Below are 22,280 nucleotides of genomic sequence, written 5' to 3'. Positions count from 1 at the left end.
ATTACTGTGGAAACGTCACTGGCTGTGACAAACTTTGTCCCCACATCACACATGAGACCAATGTTTACATTTGGAGTAAATAAGACAGGTGCTTTTTTGCTTCAATTTTTTTTTTTACAAACTCTTACTTCTTCATATTGAAGAACCCATGCGAAGAATGGGAGTATTATGGACAAAGATTTTTCACGCATTGTAAAGTCGAACCCTGATAAACATCAACAAAAAAAGCATTGAGCAGAAAACCAGGGCGTGAACTGGAAAATCACCGGCATGCAAGCACTATGGAAACGATGCACAGTTGGAAGGGATTGGCCAATCAACCCATGAGCAACCCAGAGCTCTAAACGCAGGAAAGGAAGATGGCACACTGGTTTGGCTCTTGAAACTTGCAGTCCTGTGCAGCTGGAGAAGTTGGCAAAAGATAACAGGAGAGGCAGCCGGTAAGCAGCAGAATTAAAAGATGAAATGTGCTAGCAGCGGCCATTACCACATGGCTTGACTCACCGGTGGAAATGTTTGGACAATTTCAGTATATATTTTAGGGGTAATTTGGGATTTGAGACCCTGGTTTAATATTGACATTGACAATGAATGTATTCTAGCTTTCACTTTTTGTTGTGTTAATTCAAACAATGTAATTTAATGAATTTGTCCTTTTATGGTATAAAAGTTTCAACATTTAAAAAGATTTAAACACTGTAATTTGAAATTAGTTATTGACTGTGCAATTTAAAGAGTTAATTGACTGTTCTAAAATAGTTGTAGTTTCAGTTCAATGTTAATAATGAATTGTTTAGTCAAATGCAACTGTTGACATTTTCTTTTTGTATTGTTTATAGAAGGTTTTCACCTAATGGAGAAAGGTTTCCACATTGCTCAAATAAAAGACAAAAGAAAGGCACGGCCTCCCAAAGTCTGTATCAGTTCGTCAACGATTCAGCACACTCCTGCTTGTCGTTTGTCCTTGACCGATCACCACTTCTGACCCAGCCTGTTGCGCTTGACCCGATTACGCCAGATCTCCAGCCTGACCTACACGACCCGACTGCACCATCTCTCTAGTTCCTGTCCATTTTCACTGCCTGCCAACACGATGAAATAAAACCTGTTCTGTTTCGAACCTGGCATCCGCATTTTTTTCTGTACTAGACGGAAATATATGCATTCGTGGAGTGTAAGGTCATTTTCCCAAATAATACTGTTAAAACACAGGATATCGTTAAAAATGCAGCATACTGCAGCTCCTCAGTTGCCTGCTTTTTACAGTGAATTCTGGTGATACAGGAATATACAGTTTTTCCTGGATTACAGACTATTCAATATTTTTACATTACCAAGACTGTAAAATAACAGTCTGGTAATGGCAATCCTGCTGACAGACTTTTACTGTGTTTTCTATAAATACAGGAATCAACAGTTTTTCTGGATTACGGACTATTACTGTGACACATTTTTACATTACCAAGACTGTAGAAGAACAGTATATAAATGTCAACCCTGCTGCCAGCTCTTTACCGTTATTTTACGCGGAATTTTTTTTACAGTGAAGTTAATGTGAAATCCACACTCAAGCTTGGAAATGGCGGAGGACAGGTCGTGCCTCATTACCCCCACCCCAACAGCGGCATCCCCTGCAATAAAACACAATGATCAAAATATCAGACAGTCAATGAACCGGTGTTTTTCTAACTACTCATTTTCAGACTATACCTGACTTTAAGCCGCACCCATCGAATTTGACACGAAAACAGTATTTGTTCACAGATAAGCCGCACTGGACTATAAGCTTTCCTCACTGTATTATGGGATATGTACACCAAAAGATATTAACCAGTAACACTTTGGTGGAAAGCGGTGTCGTAAGACCATCATAAGACAGTCATGATTATGACATGACACTGTCATGAGCATAAAATGCTTATGACAAATGTCAAAGTGTTATGCAGCGAATGATCTCACTTTTGAATGGATGTCAAAGATCCAGACTCGATATAAATGATTTCTCTCTCACGCTTTCTCTCGCGTTCTTCTTCACGTGAGGAAGCGCAAGGGCGCCCCCACTTAAGCGTGAAAGCACCATAAAAACTAAAAGGCATGCACTTCAATATACTGGTAAATAATACTTTAACAGGGGTCCCCAAACTACGGCCCGCAGGCCGAATACAGTCCGGCCCCCTGAACAATACCAGAGAGCATTTTGATTTTTTTTTTTTTTTCTCTCAATAGTGTTATTTATTTTCTGGCCTTTTTCTGTGAAGAACTCAGAGAGGGTTATTTGGTTATTATCTATTTGATTAATAGTGCTATTATTATTATTAATTATTATTATATATTTTTTTTTTTTTTATTTACTTTTGTTCCGTGAAATATCCAGAAAGGGTTATTTGATTGTGGCTTTCTGAAAAACAATTTTTTTTTTTACATTCAGGCACTCCTGCAATCGTCACACTTTTTCTGTTACAAACTGACCCCGGCCCCTCAGAGAAGGGAAAAGTTATGCAGCCCTCACTGGAAAAAGTTTGGGGACCCCTGCAAGTTTAACACATATTGCTAACGGCAGACCAACTACCTATATGCTAATATATACCAATATTTTTTTATTTCTATTAGAAAAATGTTTCAGTCAAATGTTAAACATTCTTGTGCATTTGCCACTTTTTGCCACAGTTAATATTGAGGCTTTGGGCCTCTTTTGACCTTGTTGTGTGTTTTTAAGGTTGTGACTTCTGATTAAACAAACTCAATGCCAATCTAAATGTTTGTTCTCCCCCCCCCCCCCCCCCAAATTAGAATCGATAAGAGAATCGATAAAGAATCGAATCGTTAAGCAATATCGATAATGGAATCGGAATCGTAAAAATCCTATCAATTCCCATCCCTAGTAATAACAGTCCGTGGGGTATAGCAACTACCCGGAATACAAAGATTAACCCAGGCTAGGCTTTCACCAGTGCCAGTGGGCCGCCGGCCGTTGTTTTCGTCAATGCTAAGGTAACCACAAAAATATACCGTTAGATGAATGCAAACAGTAGGCTCCAATTTGAAAAACTTGACAATTCCGTCTGCTCTCCCTAAACCAAATGAATACAACCGTCATGATTTCGAGGTGCATGCGTGATCCCAAAAAGTTGACATGACCTTGCCTCGATGTTAAACTTCTACCTAGAATACGGCACTTGAAAGGTCGCGTCCAGATGGTTTTGTCTAGTGTTTCTTTGTAAAAAGAAATCAGGCACTTGTCCCGCTCCTCATGGCTGTGTGCTGCGTTCCGCACCGGGACAGCATCTGCCTGGTGTTCTCCCTTCATCTGCCTGGTGTTCTCCCTTCATCTGCCTGGTGTTCTCCCTTCATCTGCCTGGTGTTCTCCCTTCATCTGCCTGGTGTTCTCCCTTCATCTGCCTGGTGTTCTCCCTTCATCTGCCTGGTGTTCTCCCTTCATCTGCCTGGTGTTCTCCCTTCATCTGCCTGGTGTTCTCCCTTCTGCTTTAAGTCTTGAAGAAATAGCTTCAAGGCCTCCTGAGGCTTTTCTCTTGTTTTCCATGCTTCTCTCGAGACAAGGATGTTACGACTCGCAATTCTCAAGAACCCATGTTGCAGAGTTGAACAGTTGTATTTGATTGCTTTGTTACCAAATGCTGCGGGCGGGTTGAGTCAGAGATGAGGCAAGAGATGAGGATGATGCGACCTCCTTGTCCGGCTCATCTCCAGTGGATGGATTGCTAAAAAAATCAAATAACCATACACACGACATACAACATGGCTAAATAACATTGTCATGTATCTTTCCTTACCAGTTATCATCACGAGGGAGGTTACACCCTGGACTGGTTGCCAGTCAATTGCAGAGCCCGAGACACTCTCACATTCATACCTAGGGACATTTTGAAGTATTCAGCCAGCATGCTCACATGCATCTTTTTGGGTCATGTGACCAAACTGGACTACCTGGCGCAAACCCACGCAGGCACGAAGAAAACAATCAAACTTCAGTAAAGAACCCTTCACCTTAGAACTGTAAAGCATTGTGCAAACAGTCATCCACTGTTCCGCGTCCACATGACAGTTATGAAAATTGGTTACTCTATTGTCCATTGTACAGGCATACTTGAAAGGTGGAAAAGCGCTATACATGTATACCACCACCACCACCACATAGTCATTGCGTGAGCATAAAAACACTTCTCTTCAGAGCCATGGTGAGTCAGATGTTTCAAACTGTATTTTCTTTCTATGTTAGGATGAATTCATCACTTTTTTCACAAGGGACTATCATTTCTTCTACCTTTCCGCACATACGCTGCCATGGCTTGGAAGCACTGAAAGAGAAAACTCTTTACGGCACACAGGGCATACCTGTGCACTAGACAGAAAATTGACAAGGGTGAAAAACAATGAAAAAAGAATAAGTAACAGCTCTTGTTCAAAGTAGTATAGCGTAACAAAGAGTTTGGGGGGGTTTTTTGCAACTATTATACCTTGCTCCTCCAAGTCAGCATTGTCCTTTGGATCAATATCCTCAAATTCAGTGGCATCAATAGCAGCAGAATCCTCTATCTTCTGGCTGCATCATTTACGGTACACTTCAACCACAGGATAAAGCTTTCAATTATTTGTAATCACCCTCACTAGGAATGATAACCTTATCACAAATGATGTGCCACATCTGAAGAAGAAAAATGCACCCCTACGTCTCCTTACCACTCATGCTGCTGTACATACAGGATTTGGACAAAATAATGGAAACACCTTCAAAAATGAAAAACGAATTAAATATGGTGTGGGTCCGCCTTTGGCGTCAATTACAGCCTCAATTCTCCGCAGTATTGATTCATACAACTTGTGAATTGTTTCCAAAGGAATTTTAAGTCGTTCTTCAGTTCAAATACCCTCTAACTCTTTTAGAGATGATGGCGGTGGAAATCGATTTCTTCATTGAATCTCTAAAACTGACCATAAATGCTCAATAATGTTAAGGTCGGTCGGGGGATTGTGCCGGCCATATGAGATTCTTAACTTCGTTCCTCGTGCCATCCTTTAACAATTATGTTTAATGACCGTGACGCCAAAACGTTAGGTGTTTCCATTATTTTGTCCGACCTGTGCGCAAGCAGAGTGCCGATTGTCTTCAGGTGCCGCAGCCGGGTAGGAGAACGAAGCACCCAACGGTGGCCAGAGAAAGTGCAACACAGTCACCCTGGCCACACGTAACAAAATATTCCAAAGTATTTGGGGGGATGTGTGAGGAAACCGGAGTACGCGGCAAAAACCCACACAAACAAGCAAACTAGGCCAACACTGAACCCACCATCTCAAGAGTAGTGAGGTGGCATGTTAATCAGTCATCCAAACAATAAAAAAAAAACAAAAAAAACCTTACATTTGTTATTGGGTTGCAGGTTTTCACGTGTAGTGATAACATTTGCAGAGGCATGGTGCAGGGAACATATTTGCAAATTCCGCTGCATCCAGAGGTAGTGGCCTTGTGTCCAGCTGCTCTTGTAGTGGAACCAAAAAGAGAACATGCTTGCCATCGCTTGATATTGTAGCAAGCTGCTTTCCTGTGTACCCCTTGTCATGTAAAATAACTGACCGCTTCCTTTGTCCACTGCCTCCTCATGAATGATGACAGCACCTTTGTACTTGTTGCTGTATGGCTGAATCCTGTCCCAGGAGTATGCTGAATTGAGCTTTATGAACTCCTCAGCATATTGTATTTCTATTGCAGGGTTTGATGGCTCCAAAATATGAAGACTTCTAACTTTTTCTTCCAAAATCTTTCACGAATGGATGTACACTTTGGTATAATTAAAGTAAGCAAACTCCATTTTTAACACTCATTTCTTAGTTTTTAAAGCTGCACCTGTACTTTTATAAAACATCCGTCTTGACTGAAACGGGCGGAGTTTTACAAACGTCTCCTCCGTCAATGACACTATCTGAAATGAAAAAAATATGACAAAGCATCAACTGAAATGCATGAACAATCAATAAACAAAATGAAGAGATGGTGGGGTGACCGGAGCAGGAACAGCACATGGCACATTCTGGGCTCAGCCACGTTCTGGGGGGACAAGACACGACATAACATTATAGCATGCACTTAAATCCATAGCAAAAAGTTTGCTACAGAATGAGGGAGTGGTGGCTGTGTGTACCATAGGTGCGTGGCACGTCGACTTCCACATTTTGTCCACCATGCGCTCAAACAGAGCTAAAATGCGCTCCCTATCCGTCCTGGGAGTGGATCTCTCCTGACTGCGGTACTCCCCAAGGTTTCTCATTTCTCCCAAAGAGTTTTGGAGTTTTTCCTTGCCGACATGGAGGGTGGAAGGATGGGGGATGCCCAGGACTTGAACTTTATTTATTTCATCTGCGGTTTCTGACTGTGTATCATATTGCCTCTGCAAAGCCCTTTGAGACAACCTTGATGTGATTTAGGGCTATACAAATAAAATGGAATTGAATTGCAGTCCCAGCTCCTTGATCAGCTTCCTGTGTTGTACATACCAGGGATAACGTATGAATTGCTAAATAACGAAAAGAGAAAACTCTGGCACAAACATAACCTCGTTGGCGGAGGTGATTACTCACTCCCACTGTTGTTTTGCCGAGGCTTTGGACTTCAAGAAGCGATCTTCATTTTCTGCGCCAAACCTGATCAGGCTCTTTGTTTGTGCTCGACTCCTTGTGAATCGTATTCACGAACATGAATACTTGTAATATGACACAAATCACAACTTTTAAATTAGGGCAATACCTGAGCGCCTTACATTTGTGTACTTCTTTCTGTGCTTCCTCCATTTTAGAAATGATGCGACCATTGCTCGTGAATGTTAAAAAACAACAACCGTGTTGTTTTTCGACTTTTCCCCGCACCTTCACATACATTGACCGATTCCTTTTTTATGCAATAAAGAGTGATGTCCCCCATGCGCGTTTACAGCAGGAAAAAAAAAAAAAAAAAAAATACACATTGCGACGTAGCTCGAACTCACACAATCCATCTGTTATCACGACTTAAAACGGTTGAAAGAGTTAAATTAGGGCAAAACACAACTACTTACATTTGTGTGCTTGACTTCCGCCATTTTGGAAATGATTTGCGTTGTACTCTGGGAACTTTGGCGTAGCTCTCTGTTTGGAGTGAGGGTCGTCGTGGCCCTCCCACTTACCCCTACACATTAGCGTGAATTGGGATAGCCCTACCCCTACACGTGAACGCGTAAAAGGGACGGGAAGGGGTAGGACCATGGGGTGAAATGAGATTCACCCTTGGTCTGGTAGAGGTCAAACTATGTGTGGAGTCGCTCAGCTGGGGAAGGCTTGAAGGTGCAAGACTGTCTGTTTTATTAAGGACTGAGCCATACTCTCGACCATTTTCAGTTACGATAGTGAAAATGAGTTAAGAATTTGAATGCAAATCAAATGAAATGCATTCATTACTTGACTCAGATTGCAGAAATGCTTTCTTTAGAACACGGTAGTACTACACAATATTAGGGTGACCAAACGTCCTCTTTTGCCCGGACATGTCCTACTTTCACCTACTATCCTCGTGGTCCGGGCGGGTTTTATAAATTCATAAAAATGTCCGTTTTTTTATGATTTTTCACGGGACCAATTTGAAAAGAATCCCTCCGGCCGCTGGGTGGCAGCGCCTGCCTGCGATGACGTGGCTCCTTGTAGTAGGGAGGGAAGGAGTAGTTCTTGTTTTTGTCAGCAGTTTACCCCTATCGTGAGGCATTACCGCCACCTACTGGGTTGACGATTTGGCCACAATGCCAGTTTTTTACGATAAATACGGATATATTGGCAACTGTTGACTTCTGTCGGAGCTTTGACTGTAAAATCCCGTTTGGTATCGCATCGTTGCGCTGCTGATGATCGTAAACTTTTATAGCAAAGTTTGATTTTTGCCTCAGCTAGCTATCAGTAAGCTAAACCGCGCTAGGCATTATGGGAAACGTAGTTTTGAACTGCTACGTTTGGAAACATGCTGGTTGAATAGTTTGTCAGTTTATTTTGGTTTTTGTTTGTGTGCAATCTAGAACATTGAATGAGAATATCAATTGAATGGGAATAACAATTTGTCAAGGACAATTGTCGTGATGGTAATTTATAAAAATGTTTACTTGGCACATAACCTACTCTGTGTATGTGTATTGACCGGACTACATTTCTATAGGTCTGCATTATATATTATACGTATACATATATACATGTATATATGTAAATATACTGTGTGTGTGTGTGTATATATATATATATATATATATATATATATATATATTTTTTTTTTTTTTTTTTTTTAAAGTCATTATTTTTTTTTTTTTCAAACTGCATTTTTCCATCCAGAGTGAGGGGGCACACTTTAAATATATTAAAGTGATATAGGCATCTTGGAGTGAACTTTGAGTAAGATTCAAGTATCTTGAGGCCGGGCTGAGTGTCCTCTCTTTTTAGAAATCAAACTATGGTCACCCTACACAGTATCCACTTTACAGAATGTACCAATTCAGTATCACAACACTACTAACTAACTATAAGGCAGGTACAGCGATGGCAGAATATTCATTCAAGTTTGTATTTTGTAATGTCATTTGCTTAAGTGAATGCAATAAATAAACACAAGTTAGTCATATAAAGATTCACAAGTAAGAGTAATGCGCTAACCACGTGTTCAGCTCATTCACGCATATTCACAACATTGGGCTAATAATTATCTTGCTGACAGATCTCTTTCTTTTACTTACTAATGACGGGGCTCCCTCTCGTCCGTCTTGCTCAGCCATCGTTTTCTCAACTAGACCACTCTCCGTCGTGACTGTGGACGTTGGATTTGGAATCAAATTCAATTAGACGCAAGGTCAAAAGAGCCCGTCAACAGAGAGATCACATCCTGGCACCTAGAGGTTGACATTACACCGGGAAGCCCCAAGGAACCTTGCTAAAAGGTAGTATTAAAATTGCCAATAAAATCGTTTAGGATTGTTTTAGATGCATATATGTTATATTTTTCTCATAGAGTATTTGACGAGGAATACGATAGACCTATTAATAGACTTTTTTGGAAAAAATCACCATTTCTTTTAGTCACGTGAATCATGAGGTGGCCTGTGAAATTCGACGGCAAACAACTCGGCAAGGATGCTCCAGAGAGTACTTGGTGAGTCACTCTTTAAACAATCATGTGGTATTAATAGCTGACTGGACTTTCTTAAGCACGTACAGTCTACGTGACTTGGTTAATGCTGATTGGGATTGATAACAGAATCGTTAAAAAACCTGCCAAATGATTCCATGGTATTGAAACACTCCCTCCACTTGTCGCTGCGACAGTGCCGTAAAGCTGCGTGAGCTAAATCTGTTGGCCCTCTGCTGGCCGGGGGCCCTAGGCTATTGCCTGGATTGCCTAATGGGACGCGACGCCTCCGCTCGTGAATCAATATAGTTGAACTCTATCTGTTCATTGGAAGCAAAAGCTTGTGGGAATGACTTTGCAATGGTCCATCATGAAGATTTCAGCTCTTTAGATACGGAGCGGACAGGACAGGACAGGACAGGCAGGGTCGTGTCATGAAATGAAACGAAAATTCCTGGAATTTTCAGCCGCCTTTCGCTCGCCTGTTGAAAAAGGACAAATGACACGTCATCTGATCTGCCTTTATTTTGGATCAAGAGCGGAAAGTGCTTGAAGATGGATCACAAGACAAAAATCTCTCCTTTCCTGACGTCCGGGGAAAGGATAAGCTCGGCTCCTTCCGTTCGCCGTCGACATTTACCATGTGAACACGTAACGCCACGCGCTCTACCGTTCTCCGCATGTACATATTTACACTGGCGGCTAGCTCGCCGGCCCATCTTTTCTCGGCCAAACCTTCCCTCCGGCCTCCCAAAGAAATGGGACGACCAGAATAAAGCGGTCATATTACCGGATCGGCGTGGCGGTATTACGAGAAAAAAGATGAGCCGCGATGGAGTCGTCGCGCTCCCTCGCTTTATGTGATATTACAGTATCGCGAGGAAAACAAAGTCACGTGACGCAGTATTACAAGAAGAAAAAGGTAGAACATTTTCTCGGTCACGAATTTAGTTTGGACTTTGTTGTCATTGTACAATATCCCGAAGGAGCAATTCAATGAGAAACTTCAATCACGTGATATTTATGACTGTTCTCGTAATCCTTTTTTTTGTTTGTTTTTGTTAGGCCCTAAAGACTCAATTGTAGAAAATAGCCAAATACGCGGTCGGACAATCTCGCGGCACGTCTCGGAGGGAAATTGGCCGAGAGGCGGACCGGCCCCGAAAACGGAAGGCTAAAAGTCGATCTCGGCCGACGAGCCGAGCGAAGAAGCGGGGGGGAAAAAAAAAAAAAAAAAAAAGTTTTCCGTTGTTCCGACGCGTTGTCCGAGCCACTCGCGTCGCCGCCCCGTCCGCGCGAATTGGCGCTCGCGTCGACGTCCCGTTCGAACTTCGGCTCCCGGCCCTCGCGACGTCCGAAAGCGCTCCGGCCGTCGGAGGCGGCGGGCGAAGGGCCGACGCTAGGCGTAGGAGAGGCGCGAGGCGTCGGAGGCGACGCTGGCGCTTCTGCTCACGCCGCGTTCGCTCCTCCCTCCCCCCGACGAGGCCCGGGGGCCGTCGCCGGTCGCCGCCCCCGCCGGGTGACGGAGGCTCGCGGCGGGCTGGCCCCGCGGGCGCGCCGCCGGCCAGCGGCCGCCTCCCCGCGGCTCGGGGGCGACGTCGGCCAGGACCGTGTTGCCGAAGCCCAGGCGCATGGACTCCGAGTCGAAGGCTTCCGTCTCGCGGGCCTGCCGCTCCAGGAGAGAGCGGATGCGCTCCAGGCGCTCGTTCTGAAGGGCCAGCATCTCCTCCTCGATCTGGGCGCAAAGACGACGACGGAAGGTGAGCTCCCCTACGGGACGGGGGCGGCGCCCGGCCCGGCCCGACCTTTTGCTCCAGCAGCGCCCTCCTGAGGCTGACCCTCTGCTCCAGCTCGCGTCGCTCCTTGTCGTGCTGGGCGTCCGTCTGCATTTTGATCTTACTCTGGTAGGCGTTGAGCAATTCCAGTTCCTGCTGCAGCTGCACGCGCAGAACCTGGCACTCGCCCTCCTGAGCCTCGTCCAGCCGAAGCTACCGAACGAACGGTCGGGGGGGGAAAAAAACGTTGAACGGCGACCGACGGGACCCGGAGCGCGGCCGGCCGACTCACGGCCTGCGTGGAGAGCATGTCGTTGACGGTGTGGTCGTACTGCTCGGCCAGGATGGCCAACTTGCGGGTCTGCTCCTCTTTTAGCCTCTTGAGCAGCGCCTTGTGCTCGCACTTGGGCGCGCTCTCCAGAAGGTGGCCGCGCAGCGCTTTGTACTGGCGGGTCTGAGTCTTGCACGTCTCCTGGAACTGCTTCTTGATCTGGAGCTCCTTGGACTGCCGACAAAACGGCAAAGTCAGGGCGTTTGCCCCCGACCCCCCGGGCTGGCGGGCGAGCTTTTTACCTTGAGGCTCTTGGGCTGCTGGCGGACCTCCATAAAGTGCTTGCGCCGGAGCTCCCGTTCCCGTCGCTTGTTGTACTCCAGCTGGTTGGTCAGCTCCGTCTGATGCTGCGTGCGGATCAGCTCGGCGCGGGCCTTCTGGATGCCGGCCAGGTGGCGGAACTCCAGCTCCTGCGTGGACTCGTGGTGCCGCAGCAGCGTGGCGTGCTCCAGGTCCTTCTGCGTCTGACGCTTGTTCAGCTCCTGCCGGACGGACACCCAAGGACTGAGAAAGAAAGCGCCGGCGGGGCCGAACACCAGCCGGCCGGCTCGCTCGCTCGCTCCGACCTCCCGGGCCAGGTCCTGCTCGGCGTTGTGTCGGGCCACCAGGATTCGACGCTTGAAGCGCCGACACTCCAGCTCCAGGTACTGTCTCTGCCTCCTCAGCAAGTTGGCCTCCTCCTCCGCCTGCACAGGAGCGCTCGGTTTCTAGGCGGCGGCGGCAGCGGCCGACACCACAGGTGGAGGAGGCTTACCTGGAAGTGCTGGATGTTCTCCTTCTGCTTAGACAGCCACTCCTGCTTCTCCTTTTTAGGGGTGGACTGGTTCTCGCTCAGCTCCTGAAGGAAGGACGCGATGGTTAGTCAAATGGAGTCCAGAGCGGGCCCGTCGGGCGGGCGATCGGCCGGCCGCAAACCTCTTTGAGCTGTTCCTTGCGCAGCTTGTACTCGCGCTTCTGCGACTCCAGGAAGCCACCGAGCTCCTTCTTCTGCTGCACCTGTATGTGCTGCTGGAACTTCTTCTCGTCGTTGGCGAACGTCTTCAGCTGCGCGAGGAAGGGCAGAGGTCGGAAGGCGGGTCGAGCGAGCGGAGGCCGGCCAATTGGCTCACGTCTTTGTCCAGGGAGGCGTGATGCTTCTTGAGCAGCTTGTCCATTTCCTGGGCAAAATTGGCGCGCTGGCCCTCCAGCTCCTTGTCCAGACGCAGCCGGTGCTCGTCCGTCTCGCCCTTCAGCTTGTTCTCCAGCGCCAGCAGGTGCTTCTGGTGCTGCCGTCGCATGCGTTTGTAGCCCGACATTTGCTCGCGAAGCTCCGAGTCCTGCTCGTGCTCTTGCATCTCGCGGGTCACCTGAACCGCCGCCAGCCGCGTCAATCGCTCGCAACGTCCTCGTGCCCGAAAATACGTACCAGGGAGGCGGTTCGGATGGTGGCAAAGTGCTCGCGGTTTCGTCGCTGCTTCCCGGGCGCGGCCCGGGCCTCCGACGGCGGCCCGCCGTACGCCCCGTCGCCCGAGCGACTCTCCTCTTCTTCCTGACGACGCGGCGCGCTCCGTTAAATCGACCGGACGATAGATCTACTTTTAGCTTTTCTTACAGATCGGACGTAATGAATAGGATGATCGTAATTGTCATTTTGCACCACCTAGTGGCCAGTGTTACAAGAGGATGTAGCAGAAGAAAGGTTTGACTTTGATCATTGACACGCTTTTAAAAAACGGGCCGGATATTTGCAATCGGCCGTTCTTAAACGGCAAACCTACCGGTTCGACGCGAACGACGGAGCTGTTGGACACGACGGTGCGGTCCCCGTCGGCGAGTTCCGGCTCGCCGTCGCCCGTCGCGTCGTCCAGGCTGTCGACGGAGCCGCTCCGCGAGCTGGCGCTGATGGACGTGCTGGGGACGGACTGGCCGCTGCCCACGCTGTCCACCGTGCCGGCGCGACCGCCGCCCGCCTCCGGCTCCTGACGCGTCGCCGACCTTTCAGCGGCGGCCCTCGCCTCGAGGCGGCGGGCCGACGGGAATCTACGCACCTCGTCCGGGTCGGGGGCTTCCGGCGCGGGTCCGTTGTGGGTCTCCTGCAGGAGGATCTTCTTCATCTTGCGGTACTGCAGGTTGTCCAGCTCGCGCACGGCGTCTTTGGTCCTGGCGATGAGGTCCGTCAGGACCGAGTCGGGGCGCTCGCGCTGCAGGAACGCGTGCTGGCGGGGAGGGACGCCGTTAGGCTCGGCAGCGGCGGCGGCGGACCTCGCCCGACGGCGCTCACGCCTAGCACGTCGTCCGAGTGCGGTCGGTCCTGCGGGATTTTCTGAAGGCAAGAGTCCACGAAGTTGCGGAAGTAATCGCTCCTGCGAGGCGGAGGCGAAGGTCAGGCGGGAGAGCCCGTTCGGTCGAAGGACGCCGTCGTGCCTACCATTCGCCGGACTGCAGCGCGGGACTCTCGTTCTGAGCGATGTGGTACAAGGCACTCATGGCGTTCATGTTGAACAAGGGCGGCTTCCTCTCGGCTGCGGCGGACGCAAAGCCTCGGCGTTAGCGACGGGCGTCCGCCGGCCGGGCCCGGCCCGCGTCTTACCCAGTTCTATGCAGGTGATGCCGAGCGACCAGACGTCCGCCTTGCCGTCGTATTGGCCCTCGTCCATGGCCAGGATCACCTCGGGTGCCATCCTGACAAACGAAGCGCCGTCAAAAGGGCTCGGCGGGCCGGCGAGAGGCTGCCGCTCACCAGTACGGCGTCCCCACGAAAGAGTTGGCGGGCGACGCGATGGAGGCGGAGCCGAAGTCGGCCAGTTTGACCTGCCCCGGCTCGGTCAGCAGGACGTTTCCCGCTTTAACGTCCCTGCCGCGAGAGACAAATGCGTTAACGGCGGACGGACGTGCGTTTGCCGGCGGCGCCACCTGTGGATCATGTTGTGCGAATGCAGGTAGGCCAGTCCCTGCAGCGCGCCGTGGGTGATGGCGGCGATCTCCGCTTCCTGCAGTGGCTTCTTGTGAACTGCCGGACACGAGCAAGTAAAGGGTTTTTTTCCCAGTTATATTGATGGTCTTTTTTTCTTCGAAGCACTCACTCAGACATTCTATCATGTAGAACAAACTCAGCTTGAAAACAAATAATGAAATAATGAGTTGAAAAGTGCAACTCTTTAGCATTCAGAAACACTAAAACGGGTTTCCAAACTGGTCCTCAAGGCCCGCTGTGGGTCCTGGTTTTTCTTCCAACTGATCGAGTACAGACAGTTTAACCAATGAAGTTTCTGCTAAAACAAGGCGCACCTGACTGCAATCAACTGATTACACTTGTAAGACACCAGATTGGTGCGTAGCTGCTGTCTTTTTTTGTTGGAATGAAATCCTGCACCCACCGCGGCCCTATGTATAATAGTTTGAAGACCACTGCACTAAAAGAAATGAAGAAAAAACATTGCGGTGGTCAGTAAATGTTACTTTTGTGGAGCAAGTGCAGGGAAATATACAGTATATGGAATCACTCCATTCTGAGGACAAAAATAAGGAATCGTGAGAAACAAAGAAATAACAACCAAAACACATCTCTAGTATTTCGTAGCAACACCTCTGGTTTTTATGACAGCTTGCAGTCTCTAAGGCATGGACTCCATGAGTATTCTTCATCAATTTGGCGATGGTCTCCGTAACGACGCCCGTTACCGCCTGCGTGAATCACGATACGGCGGAACCTGGTCCTAATCTGCTGTACAAGCCTAAGGTTTTCTTCGACGTCACCGACACTGGCCCTTGGGTAACGCCTGACAGACACCGCCGGGTGCTTCGCGTCTAACTTTGGTGCTTCCGATTACGAGAGTGTCTGGATCAGCCTGTGTGTCGCTGAGGGGATCAAACCTGTTGCTGACGTGAAGCTGCCAGTGCACTAAGGTTGTGCGTTTACCACTGCGCTTCCCCCGTACAGTCACAAATCCATCCCTAATCTTCCCCCGGCTGCATGGGGCTCACTGGGGGGGGGGGGCTAACCACGCTAGCATTCCTACTACTGCAAGCACGACCTGCGGACCCTGCTACCACCTGGCTATAACTAGGTTTAGCTTTAGTCTCTAGAGTGCAGAGCCGTGTTTCTAGCTCGGAAACCCTGGCCTCCAGCCCTGACACTAAACTACACTTCCTACAACTGCTACTATCCTCGGCCAAGGAGCCTGGGTGCTCGCTGTACATACAGAACACTGAGCAGAAAAGACGGGAAGAAAAAGGCAGAGGGCTAGCCATGGCTCGGTTAAGCTAGGCTAGTAAAGTAGAGCTTAAAGTGCAGGTGACACCACAAAGCATGTTTATTTCATAATACACGCGGTATTTTATGCTCCTGAACGATATGGACCGCTTGGGTGTGTGTGGAAGCGATCGCTATATTTATTTAGTTTTTGAATCCCGCGCCATGAAAATGAGTGACTTGCGGCTTCGGTCTTGCATTGAGGAGTAGGGCGCTGTGACGTGTACGATAGAAGGCGTCCTCTTCACTATACAGCGTACTGTTGTGTATGAGGACGAAGGATTCAGCTGATTTTGCGGATTAATACGTTTATTTTTCGCATCACGCCAGCCAAACAGCTGCAGAAAAATCATTCTGTATGAGGGAGAGGCGTAGGCGCCTTTTTGGAGTTTCAAAAGGTTCCCATTCACCGTGGATATTGGCCAAAACAAGCCCAACGACTACTGTGGGACCATTGGACTTACGAGGAAGTGAGTAAACATCTTGTTTAGTATTATGTCAAATTATTAATACAGCTATTACAAAGTAAACACTACAAACTTTCTTTAAATAAAGGACTACTTACGTTTGATCATTGATTGGCATGTAAAAAGCTCTCCTCCTGCACATTAGCAGCACGTTAGCTGCACAACAACTGCATCCACCCTCCTCCGGGGAACGAACTGTAAATTGCTCTCCGCCGGGCGGTTTGCCGATCCGCAATGACAATCGACAACCCCGTCGTCATGTCAAATAATCCAGGCTAGGTATGTGTGATTTTCCGCTTGGAAGACTTTGAAACATCACTCGGTTCAGGTTAGCATGTCGGCTAGCTGTCACGCCTTTTGGTTTGTTTACATTCTCCGAAGCCGGGGAAGGGAAATGTCATATGTCCGATTTAAGTGTCATAAAATATCGTTCGGGAGGTGCGACAGTAAAGGTGAAGTCGACAGTTTTGACCATTATGGAGTCATTTTGCCATGTCATCCTGAATAAATGCATTTTTATGATGTCATATTCCATTTAGCACAAGACTGTTATTTGTCATGACCATGACATGCCATTTAGCAATTGGGGAAAATACTTGGATAAAAAGAATATCCTGTAAAAATATTGAAGTAAAGAGACAGAAACAATGACATTTTGTAACTCTCTTCGTCGCGTTTTTCTCGTTGTGAATAGTTCGCCCTCGACGGGCTGACTGGTCCTTCTCAAGCCATTTATATAGCTATTGGGGAAAAATACTTGGATAAAAAGAATATCCTGTAAAAATATTGGAGTAGAGAGACCGAAACAATGACATTTTGCGTCGCGTTTTCCTCGTTCTGAATAATTCCCCCTCAATGGGCTGAATAGTAAAACCGATGAGCCCAGTCTACCGCTGACGTCACCCACCTGTTGGGGACGCTAAAGCCCTATAATGGTAGGCGTGGCTAACCGGCAGATTAAATGACTAATTTCTCCTCATCTGCGCTTTGCTAAATTGTTGTTTATAGTCGAATCGTCTCAAAGTATGATTCTAATTCACATAATAATGCCATTTTATTTTATTTTTTTTCATGTCGTATGCTCTTTAAGAAGAGAGTAGTTTTCATCCACGACCAGGCGTTAACGCTGTTCAATGGTGGGATGAAACCAACTGAGGAGCACTAGGAGAATAGCGACTAGCAACAATGCTAACAAACGAACAATACACTCACCGGATGGGACGTCACACGGTAGTGTTTCTGAAAGCTAAAGAGTGGCACTTTTGAACTCATTCATTATTTTTTCAAGCTTTTTATCCGAGATTTTTCTACATGATAAAATGTCTGAGCGAGTGCTCGTCCGAGACTGGCGAGTCCATACTTTTTTCTATAAGAAGTTTCAGCCTCCAATTTCAAAAATGGGCATCAGCCTTTGAAAATCCCATCATCGGTGGACTTTTCAGCAAAGGCCTAGAAATTGGATTTTAGCACACTCACCTTCCAGGAGGTCGGAGGCCGAGCCCAGGCAATACTCCATCACCAACTGCGCCGGCCAGGCAGAAAGACAAAAGGGAAATTGAGAAGAACTTGGTTTAGGCGCGGCGGCCCGACGGCGAAGTAGTACGACAACAGAGACCGACCCAGGCCGTGTGCTCGCGCAGATAACATCCTTTGTACTCGATGCTGTTCGGGTGACGGATCCTCTGGAGGAACTTGACTTCCTTGATGATGTCCTGCCATTTCTGAGGGAGACGAGGCAAGGTAAGATGTCACACCAACGAAGGCCCGCCCCGGCGGCGCTTCACCTCGTTGGACTGCTTGCCGCTGTACGACATCTTCTTGATGGCCACCACTTCGTTGGTGCGCACATCGTGCGCCTGCCCCCAAAAAAACAAAGCAGACTTAACGGGGGTCCGCTACCGTAACGTGGCTCGGGTCCGACCAAACGCACAAAGTAAACGGCGCCGAAACTGCCGTGGCCGATCTCTCGCAGGTCGGCGAAGAGCTTCTCCGGATCTTCCATGAAAAAGAGCTCGGCCACCTCGGGGTCCTTCAGGCTCCCCGCTCGCGCCGACGACGGCATGGCGGCGACGGAGGTCCCGGCCGGGCGCCGCCCGTGACCGACGCTGCTGAGCTACGCCGGAGCCGGCCCGCGCTCATCGGAGGAAACGCCGGCGTACGCCTGCCGGGAGGACGGACGGCACGTGACCGACGGCCGAACTATAAGCCTACTTTAAACTTGACCTTTCGGCCTCGACGGCGGGTCGAGCGCGCGAGAGAGCCATTTTCAGCGCTGCCAGATTAAATGGGCGGTATGGGAGAAAAACGCAGTGATCAAATTTGGCCATTTTGGAAGGAAACGTTAACATTTGTTTTAACTCGGCATCTTCTTTTGCCTGATGTCCTGTATTTTTTTTTTTGCATAATCAGTAGTGTTGGGCATCGGGCATCGATGGGAACCGGTTCTATCACTCCGACGCTCCCGGAATCGTTCAAATTTTTTAAATTTGAATTCCATGTTTCGATGCCCTGACCGCCCAGCGGAAAAAAATTGCTCAAGTTCAAAGACTGATATTTATATACAAGTTAAAATTAGCCCTGTGAGAAGTTCTTCTAATTTAAAAAATAATCGAGACGTTAACACTTTGATATAAACCGTGCTATTTTTTTTTTAACCTGTCTCTTAAAAGAATCAGAATCGTTCAGAACCGGAATCGAAACGTGAAATCATACTCGGAACCGGAATTGTTCAATTTCAAACAAGGGCATAGGTTTGCATAGGGACGGTAGGGACAAAAGACTAGCAACTTTTCAGGAGGCTCAAATTCTCCCCACCAACTTTTAAGCAACCCGATTTGCACTAGATAAGGTGTTCAGCTATATACCGTAGGTCATTTAGATTGTCTTCCCATTTGTTGTAACGATACAACTGACCCTACCATTATTAAGTGAATTATTTTCAGACTTACCCTTTTTCACTTGCTGAACGTGCCATTCCATGTTTTTTTTTTTTCCCCTCAAACGCACCTTTGACTGGCTGATGACTTAACCCCCCCTCCACACATACACAGGCAACTCTCACACTACAGAATTACGTTACATGGAAGGGATATTAGAAGTTTTTTTTCCGGCCAGCAGCCCGCTGTAAGTAACGTAAAACATAATTGTTGTGAAACGCACCACTCATTTTTCTACTGAAAGTCCGACCTGCATCGGAGTTTAGCATTACCATTACATTAAACTGTATGAACTTGCTAACGGAACAGGAAGCTGCTTGGGAGAAGTGTCCTTCTGTATGTGTTTTCTACTATGTTACCGTTAAACTCTTAGAAATATAATCAACTCTGCTCAGCTGTAAGAAATTTAGTGTACCAAGATTTAACCCCTTCTCACCATTTTTATGTTGCTTATGTGGTCTTAAAGCAGCCCAAGGAGCTTTCATTTTTTGTTGAGTTTGGTTGTGCTTGTGGACAAAAGCAATAGTTTTTCCTGAAAGACGACTCCAATTTATTTATTTTTGTTATTCCCTGACAAAAGCTTTTTATTTATTTATTTATTTAGACAGCCAATTTTGAGTGGTATTAAGACACTCATTTATTATTATTTCTTTTTTTTTTTTTTTTTGCATTCCTGGATATTTAAGAGATGATTAACAAGTTTGTATTTTTTGTCTATTTTATTGCAGTTATGTTACATACAGTTATGTTAGAATAATGCAATTTCTTAATAAAATCCAGACATTTATTCTGGAAGATTTAAAATGCTTAATAGTTTTTCAAAAAGAAGGTTTGAATCACTTGAACCAATACATATGCAGTGCAAAAAACCCACCTCCTTATTGAGGGGAAAATAAATTCCCTAGTTTTCATTGTAAATCTACTAGAAATAAGTTAAATTATCTGCTAGTGCTTCAAGCAAATTTCACGCAGATTTCTTGAAATAATGTAAAATAGGTTGCTGAAAAAAAGCTTAACAGACTTTTTTTTAAGTAAACATTTTTGCATATTTAATCTTTAATCTTAAAAAAAATGTTTGCCATAAATGTTCTTAATTCAGTAATACAACTAGCTAATGATAGCACCAACATATTCATAGTTAGTGTTGGCGTTCAATGTATTTGTTGTTGTTGTTTGTGTTTCTCTCTCTCTCTTGTTCTTTTCTTCTGGTTCCCTCCTGTTCGCTGCTTTCACCTAATAAACGAGGTATGTTGAATGATCACAATGGGAGTATGTCATACTCCCATGTGATGTATTAAAACTGTTTAGACCAATCGGACACTTAGATCTCCATTCTCTGTGACAAGAAGCTGAAAAGGACCGGCTAAAGAAAAAAAAAGTTCTTAATTGGAGAATAGATATTGTTGAAAACATTAGTTGAAATCATTTTTTTCTTGATTTAGGTAAAAAATGGCCGACTTTGATATGTATCGGCTTCTTTAGAACAAATGGTAATATTTACTAAAACTGTTGTCCCTGCCAACATTGAGCCCAAACCTACGCCCTTGATTTTAAACGATGCTCAACCCTAATAATCAGGTAGATTCTTCTTCTGCTTCTGCTTTTGACATCTCAATTGAAATACGTTTCCCAGAATTCACTTTGACAATATTTTTCAGAGTCGATTACAATCTCCAACGGTGATATCTATCGACAAACGTACTGTTGATGTTTAATAATTAAATAGGTTATTTATTGTTGTGCTTACAGAAACCAAAATAACAATAGTTTGAGAACTACACTTCTCACGGTGAAACACTACTAAAATGTGTCCCCCACCGCTGACAGAAATATGCATGAGTTGTATGAGGGGAAACATCTCATCTTGAATGGGAACTTATACTTTGGACTGGGTTTTATTCAATTGCATGGGCAGATTTTACGGTATGACTGGCCTTTCCCATCTGGCGACTCTGCCACTAAAGGCAGCGTCGAGGGAGGGAGTGACGCTCTCTCTCTCAAATCACTTTCTGCTCAAATAATAAAGCGGATTAGCAGTTAGCAAAACAAACCCGCTCAGAGGGACTACTCACATTAAACCCGCGTGTCGTCGCGCAGACCGTCATATAAGCGCGTCGACACAACATCAACATTGCCTAATTACCGCTGGCTGTCACATTGAAAGCTGTCATCGGTGTTAAAAAAAAAAACAAAAAAACAATAAGAATAAGTGACGGCGGCTTCGGCTAGCCTAGCTTGCTGACTGGCTCAGAGGAAACCCACCGAGTTTCTAGGCAGGACGCGCCCATCTTCAGGACGATTGGCTGCGGGGCACGCGACGCGGCAATTCTATTGGCCGCGGCATCCAGGCGGGAACGGCGGCGGAGTCTTGATTTCCGTGTCGCGGAACTCGAACGGTTCTCGCAAAACTAGAAATCAACCTCAGCTGTTTTGATATGCTCCAAAGGCGATCGGTATTCGGAGCGGCCGGCTCGTCTCATCCGCCCTTCCCGCCAGGGTGGGGAAGTAGGGCGTGTCCCGCCCAGATGCGGCGGCCAATCCCACGGCAGCGGGGCACGTCCCGTCAGAACTCCAGTGGGCTTCGCGGAACGCCGCCTCGGCGCTAAAGGCTCTCGCCGCGGTCTCACCTGGCTGGCAAAAGGCGAATCCGCGCGGGCTGACGGTGACGAGTCCGGGACGCGAGAGGCCGGTCGGTCCGCTCCGGAGGCCGGACGAATGATTGCGGCCGAGCCGAAGTCCTTCCAGTAAATCAAAGCTTGCAGCGTTAGCCGCCGGCTAGCTGGCCAAATCCAAAAGCCTTTCCCGACGAGGGCGGCTACAGGACCGTCATGAGCTGTCGCGTCAACTAGAGGCCTGTCAGGCGGCTGTCAGGCGGGCGGGCAGGCGGCTCTCGCGATCGGGGGGCTCCCGCTTGCTCGACAACGAGCATCGTTCCTGCTGAAAATGGCGTCGAGCCGCTTTACTCTGCTGGCTCCGACGGAGGCAATGTTGTGAATGACAAACTCGCGAGAGGACCAGCACACAGACACCGGAAAGACCGACATACGCCAGCGGGAGGGAGGAGCAATGCCGCATGACGAAAAACGCTAACTTGCCTCCCTCCATTCATTAATGAAATACCTTGGCGCAAAAAGAATGGGCTTCCGAAGCAGGGTTGGGCTCGGAGATTTAAAAATTTGGTTGGCATTCGAAGCCTCGGTTCAAAATTTACAACTTTTAATATGGGGAGGCTTAGGATTTGAAGTTACAAAGTGTGGAGACCCTACAAACGGTGCTTAAACTTCCTATTTCCTAATATGCGTTCGGGCCAAATGAATGGCGCGAACAAACCGCAGCTGGGCGGACCAATCGGAAGCTCGGGCCGCCTCGCTGCACATTGATTCGCTGCCGCCTGGGCC

At 47.3% G+C, this 22,280-nt stretch overlaps 1 protein-coding gene and 1 long non-coding RNA gene across 7 annotated transcripts; both read right to left on the bottom strand.

Moving 5' to 3' along the window:
- Window positions 1-2,886: 2,886 nt before the first annotated feature.
- LOC130906223 (uncharacterized) lies at window positions 2,887-7,280 on the bottom strand. The gene is made up of 3 exons (XR_009061259.1): window positions 6,592-7,280; window positions 6,156-6,492; window positions 2,887-6,061 (listed from the first exon to the last, which is right to left on the bottom strand). It is a non-coding gene; the product is annotated as an uncharacterized LOC130906223 (long non-coding RNA).
- A 1,068-nt stretch (window positions 7,281-8,348) lies between these two features.
- LOC130906220 (serine/threonine-protein kinase TAO1-like) lies at window positions 8,349-21,962 on the bottom strand. 6 transcript variants are annotated; one of them, XM_057820288.1, is made up of 21 exons: window positions 21,510-21,958; window positions 17,877-18,107; window positions 17,731-17,802; window positions 17,566-17,667; window positions 17,423-17,468; window positions 14,141-14,237; window positions 13,968-14,081; window positions 13,818-13,909; window positions 13,656-13,749; window positions 13,509-13,590; window positions 13,276-13,443; window positions 13,006-13,206; window positions 12,654-12,776; window positions 12,358-12,594; window positions 12,164-12,292; window positions 12,003-12,086; window positions 11,815-11,934; window positions 11,491-11,730; window positions 11,210-11,422; window positions 10,948-11,130; window positions 8,350-10,877 (listed from the first exon to the last, which is right to left on the bottom strand). In XM_057820288.1, the coding sequence occupies exons 2-21, from the start codon at window positions 18,006-18,008 to the stop codon at window positions 10,542-10,544; spliced, it is 2,865 nt and encodes a 954-aa protein (XP_057676271.1). In that variant the 5' UTR covers window positions 18,009-18,107; window positions 21,510-21,958; the 3' UTR covers window positions 8,350-10,541. The 6 variants fall into 6 exon arrangements, with proteins under 6 accessions (XP_057676273.1, XP_057676272.1, XP_057676271.1 ...); XM_057820283.1 differs by having other exon boundaries at window positions 13,006-13,443; window positions 21,510-21,961; XM_057820285.1 differs by lacking the exon at window positions 21,510-21,958 and adding an exon at window positions 21,145-21,493 and having other exon boundaries at window positions 13,006-13,443.
- Between the last annotated feature and the right edge of the window lie 318 nt (window positions 21,963-22,280).

Source organism: Corythoichthys intestinalis, chromosome 18 (genome assembly GCF_030265065.1).
Source record: "Corythoichthys intestinalis isolate RoL2023-P3 chromosome 18, ASM3026506v1, whole genome shotgun sequence".
Lineage (NCBI taxonomy): Eukaryota > Metazoa > Chordata > Actinopteri > Syngnathiformes > Syngnathidae > Corythoichthys > Corythoichthys intestinalis.
This window is presented reverse-complemented; position numbering and strand designations above follow the sequence as displayed.

What these genes read in the sequence shown, in the direction of transcription:
- LOC130906220 (XM_057820283.1), bottom strand. Translation starts at nt 18,008, where the DNA reads ATGCCGTCGTCGGCGCGAGCGGGGAGCCTGAAGGACCCCGAGGTGGCC. An exon ending in TCGCACAACATGATCCACAG is followed by an intron (nt 14,082 to 14,140) that starts GTGGCGCCGCCG and finishes CTCTCGCGGCAG; the next exon opens with GGACGTTAAAGCGGGAAACG. An exon ending in TTCGTGGGGACGCCGTACTG is followed by an intron (nt 13,910 to 13,967) that starts GTGAGCGGCAGC and finishes TTCGTTTGTCAG; the next exon opens with GATGGCACCCGAGGTGATCC.